The sequence below is a fragment of the Platalea leucorodia genome (genome assembly GCF_965183815.1).
Source record: "Platalea leucorodia genome assembly, chromosome: 19".
Classification (NCBI taxonomy): domain Eukaryota; kingdom Metazoa; phylum Chordata; class Aves; order Pelecaniformes; family Threskiornithidae; genus Platalea; species Platalea leucorodia.
Genome location: NC_138841.1, coordinates 4,905,476 through 4,910,536, shown reverse-complemented (window position 1 = coordinate 4,910,536; position 5,061 = coordinate 4,905,476). Strand labels below are relative to the sequence as shown.

The window sequence follows — 5,061 nt, the reverse complement described above, 5'->3', positions numbered from 1 at the left end:
CCGGGGCCGGACTGACTCCGCTGTGCCCGCAGGAGGGCCGGGGCCGGGGCCGGGGCCGGACTGACTCCGCTGTGCCCGCAGGAGGGCCGGGACCGGGGCTGGACTGACTCCGCTGTGCCCGCAGGAGGGCCGGGACCGGGGCTGGACTGACTCCGCTGTGCCCGCAGGAGGGCCGGGACCGGGGCTGGACTGACTCCGCTGTGCCCGCAGGAGGGCCGGGACCGGGGCCGGGGCCGGGGCCGGACTCCGCTGTGCCCGCAGGAGGGCCGGGGCCGGACTGACTCCGCTGTGCCCGCAGGAGGGCCGGGGCCGGACTGACTCCGCTGTGCCCGCAGGAGGGCCGGGGCCGGGGCCGGGGCCGGACTGACTCCGCTGTGCCCGCAGGAGGGCCGGGGCCGGGGCCGGGGCCGGACTGACTCCGCTGTGCCCGCAGGAGGGCCGGGGCCGGGGCCGGGGCCGGACTCCGCTGTGCCCGGGGCCGCCGGGGCGCGGGGCGCTGCGTGCCGCCGCCGCCGCTAACAACCAGCGCAGGGCTCCGAGCGCTCCCGTCTCCCTTCCTCTCCGCGGGCAGCGGCCGGGGGCGGGGTCAGAGAGGGGCGGGGTCAGAGAGGGGCGGGGTCGGGGCGGATAAGGGGCGGGGCCGGGGCCGGGGCCGAGCCGCGAGGGGCGGGGCGGAGAAGGAGTGGGGCCAGGGGGCGGAGCCGGGAGGGGTGGAGTCGGGGATGGGGCCCGGCCGTGAGGGGCGGATCTGGGGGCGGAGCCCGACCGCGAGGGGCGGGGCCGGGGAAAGGGCGGGGGCGGAGCCCGACCAGGAGGGGCGGGGCTGGGGAAAAGGCCGGGGGCGGGGCCAGGCCAGGAGGGGTGGGGCGGGGGGGGTGGAGCCCGACCAGGGGGCGGGGCTGCGCCGGGAGGGTCGTGGGCGGATTCGTGGGCGGGGCCAGGCCGGGAGGGGCGGGGCCTCCCGCGGGGTCCCGCCGGCCGCGGGGGGGCGCTCTGGCGGGCGGTCCGGTCGCGCAAGCGCCGGTGGGCGGAGGGGCGGGGCCGCGGCAGAGCGCGGTGGCGGTGGCGCCATGGCGGGCCCGGGGCTGGTGGCCGGGGACGTGGTGGTGGACGCGCTGCCCTACTTCGACCAAGGCTACGAGGCGCCGGGCGTCCGCGAGGCGGTGAGTGCGGGCCGGGGCGGCGGGCGCGGGCCGGGGCGGCGGGCGGCGCTCCCGCCTGACGCTCCCTGTGCGCTAGGCCGCCGCGCTGGTGGAGGAGGAGACGCGGCGGTACCGGCCGACGAAGAACTACCTCAGCTACCTGCCGGCGCACGACTACAGCGCCTTCGAGGTGAGGCGGCCCGGCCCCCCCCGCCCCGCTGCCCCGGCCCCCCGCCGCCGCCTGACCGCTGCCTTCCCCGCAGACCGAGATCATGCGGAACGAGTTCGAGCGCCTGGCGGCCCGGCAGCCGCTGGAGCTGCTCAGCATGAAGAGGTGAGCGCAGGCCGCCGCGGCCTCGGGGAAGCGCTGGGGCGGCCCGGGCCTTCCCCCGAGGCGGGCGGTGGGTTCTGTTTGACGGTTGGGCTCGGTGATCTGAAAGGCCTTTCCCAACCGAAACGATTCCGCGATTCTAGGTACGAGCTGCCGGCCCCCTCCTCCGGCCAGAAGAACGACATCACGGCGTGGCAGGAGTGCGTGAACAACTCCATGGCGCAGCTGGAGCACCAGGCGGTCCGCATCGAGAACCTGGAGCTGATGTCGCAGCACGGCTGTAACGCCTGGAAGGTGTACAACGAGTAAGGCCTTCCTCTGCTTCGCTCAACCGAGCTGAGGTTCTGGCTTCAGCTTCCGTGTGTTTCTCACGTTTTCCTGCGTGAGTCCAGCGGGGATCTTTAGAACGTATCCAGGAATAGCTGAGCCCCTTTGGGAAAGGGGAAGAAAAGGAGGCTGATCCGAAAGAGGAGCCACCTCCGTGGCCAAGAAATAGCCCGTGCTTCAGTACATCCCAGTATTGAATTTTGTGAGTTATTGTTTGCGGTTGGTGATAGCAGGCTTTAACTGAGGATAACTGAAGGGACTAATGACAGTCTGCTAAATGATCATTCAGTAGTGGAAATAAAGACGGCTTACTGCCGATCCTGCTCAGCCCAGAGCCAATATTAATAAAGCTGTTGCAAAAGCTAAAAAAAGTTGCAGGCAGGATGGCTGCAGGAAGCACCAGGGCTGTTTCAGGTGGGGAACGTTAACGTCCGCTTTTGAAAAGGGTCAGCTTAGCCTTAGATAAAGGTGTAGACAAAAGGAATGCGACACTTGCCTTGGAGAGAAGGCAGAGGGTTGCTTAGCTTAGGAGAAGGGAGGTGGGTAGACGATCTGTTAGCTCATATATATGTCAGGAAGCAAAAGAACTGTTTGTGCTCTGACAGTGTTATACGAGGGAAACAATAATAAAAATCAGTTACAGGGAATTTTAGAGTTAAAATGAGAAGGTGGGTGATAAGGTAGGGAGATGGTACAGTAGTGTGCTAGTCGGAATAGCACAAGCATACGGTAACAAGCTTGAAGGTAAAACTTGGTCAGCTGAAGGTTATGATTTTCTGATGCTGTCTGACGGCAAGGGCTGGCCACAGCGATTATTGAAGGTTTCCATCTTAAAACTGCCGCAACTGGAGTGTTGTGGCGTTGTGTTATTCCCTTCAGGAGTGAAGAGCACAGACTGCGCTGAGAACAAGTTGTCTGGTGTTTGCATTGAAGTGGCTTGTGGTGTCCTTAACTCTTCAGAGTTAAATTGCAGGTTAAATGGGTCTGATCGAGCAATTGTCTGTTTTCCTAATGCTTTGCTTGCATTCTGCCGTTAGACATCTGGTTCATATGATAGAACAAGCCCAGAAGGAGCTTCAGAAGTTGAGGTGAGTCGTTCCTTTTCATGTTTTCATACTCAAGTTTGAAGGAAAGTGAAGCCCTCTCCCCCGCCCCAAGCTCCGCAAAGGCTCGCGTACATGCTGCTGCCATGGTCGTGGGAAAAAAGACCCAGCGATAACAATAATTAAGAAATCTGACCCTGCCCTCCCCACGCGGTTACATTCGTAATGCCTGTTCCCCTCAAACTCTGTGTTTGTTTTCTTTGGTTTTATTTTGTTTTGTCTGAACCTCTGCTTTGAACAGAGGATTCTGTTCAAATTGTGGTGGAATCCTCTCTGAAATGCAGTCATGGTTTCTTTCCACTGCTGATAGACTTTTATTTAGGGTGCAGTTGTCTCAGCCAAGACCCGTTCCCTGATGTTAGGTCTGCGCTGTCATTTTAGAGCGGATGCTTTAATGCCTGTACAGAGATGGGTTCCTCAGGGATGGAGGTTGTAGTATATTGAAATGATGCGCTGTCATAATTCGCTCTATTTAGACAGCGTGCTGTGGACTTGGCAAGTAAAGCTTTGCAGTTTAGATGAGCTACTCTCATCTTCAGCCCGAAGATGGGACTGCATACTGGGACGTGGGTAGAAGGAACGCCGCGATGGATGGCAGGGAGGCTAACAGGATACGAGCGTTAGCAGTGTGAACTAAGAACTGGTTAGAGACCGCAGTATTTTAAGTATTCTGCACTTCTCAGGTGCTTCGCTGAATTACGGAATTTTGTGAATGATTGGCCGTTCATCTTTGCTTTTCTGACTTTTTTTTTCAGAGAGAACAAACATTTTCTCTGTTCTGCACTTGTTTGGGAGCAGTAGGCTTGCAGCATCCTATGATTCTATGTTTGAAGTTTTGCTTGTAGTAGAGTGGAAGTTTTTTTGTTGTTGTTTTTGTTATTTTGGGGTTTTTGTTTGGGTTTTTTTGTTTTTATTTATCTCAGGGTTCTGTGTGCAGCCCTGCACTGGGATTCATCCCTCTGTATTTTTCAGTTCGGTCCTGGCTACGCAAGTGTTTTCTGGTAGTACTTCTAGGGATTAGGTGTATTTCAAAATTAGCAGCAGATACTACAAATTTGAAAGAAAAGAGACAAAAAAAAAGACAAAGCTCTCTTTCTCCCCAGGAAAAACATTCAAGATCTGAACTGGCAACGAAAGAACATGCAGCTCACAGCTGGGGCTAAGCTAAGAGAAATGGAATCTACGTGAGTATCTAGGATTTTTCTGTTAAATCTTCCACAAGTATGTCTTTTGCTTGAAATTCTTCCGTGCAGAGCATCAGTGATCTTTCAGCGCTGTTGTAGGATGTTATCGCACGGATACCGTTGCTTTGCACAAAGTGTTTTAAAGCATTTGTAATTCAGGTCTACATAATAGTTCCTGTGGGTGAATGAATCAGCGAGCAACAGATGTGAAAGGGAGGGCATATTGGCTGCTTGAAATTGCCTGTCTAAATTGTTTCTTAAACTCTTATTTATCTAAATATTGGCAGTTAATGGAGTTGAGTCTAGTAAATTAAATTTTCTATGTTAAGGTTTAACAGGGTTAAAAACTACTTTTTATCACTTTGGTTGTTCAAATTACCATTGCTATCAACTGAGGTTTATCATGTACTGAGAAAAATACTGCTTTATTCGGTGTCTTTGTGCTTTCTTTGGAGCAATAATTTATTTTAAAACAGAGGACTGTTAAATAACACTTGAAGACTTTTTTATTTCTTCTCCCTTCCAGATGGGTCTCTCTTGTCAGTAAAAATTATGAGATTGAACGAACTATTGTGCAGCTGGAAAATGAAATTTCACAAATCAAACAGCAGCACGGGGAAGCAAACAAGGAGAACATCCAGCAAGACTTCCAGTGACTTAATCTTTACTGTATTACTGCAGCATACGTTAAAAAAAAAACAAAACAAAACGCTTTGGAGATGCTATGTGTTTGTAGACACCTCTAGTTGCAGTTGTGTACGGTGATAAAAAGGTATTTTCATTGTTTCTTGTTTTAAATTCTAGGAGGAGGCAGAAATGTCCTGTTCAAACGTATTATGGGCATAGTTAAACGTACTGTGAATTGTTTCACTTTTTATATACCTAAAGTAAGAGCTCTTTTCCCCTATGCCTTTAATAAATGCTGTTTTGCTATCTGTACGGCTTCTGATTCACGTTCAAAACACAGCCTGAGA

The 5,061-nt window shown here is 54.8% G+C and overlaps 1 protein-coding gene across 2 annotated transcripts; it reads left to right on the top strand.

The window, feature by feature from the left end:
* Positions 1-1,032: 1,032 nt before the first annotated feature.
* BCAS2 (BCAS2 pre-mRNA processing factor) lies at positions 1,033-5,022 on the top strand. 2 transcript variants are annotated; one of them, XM_082330083.1, is made up of 7 exons: positions 1,033-1,163; positions 1,240-1,332; positions 1,406-1,476; positions 1,617-1,778; positions 2,838-2,888; positions 4,007-4,087; positions 4,614-5,022. In XM_082330083.1, the coding sequence occupies exons 1-7, from the start codon at positions 1,071-1,073 to the stop codon at positions 4,741-4,743; spliced, it is 681 nt and encodes a 226-aa protein (XP_082186209.1). In that variant the 5' UTR covers positions 1,033-1,070; the 3' UTR covers positions 4,744-5,022. The 2 variants fall into 2 exon arrangements, with proteins under 2 accessions (XP_082186209.1, XP_082186210.1); XM_082330084.1 differs by lacking the exon at positions 2,838-2,888.
* Positions 5,023-5,061: the final 39 nt, after the last annotated feature.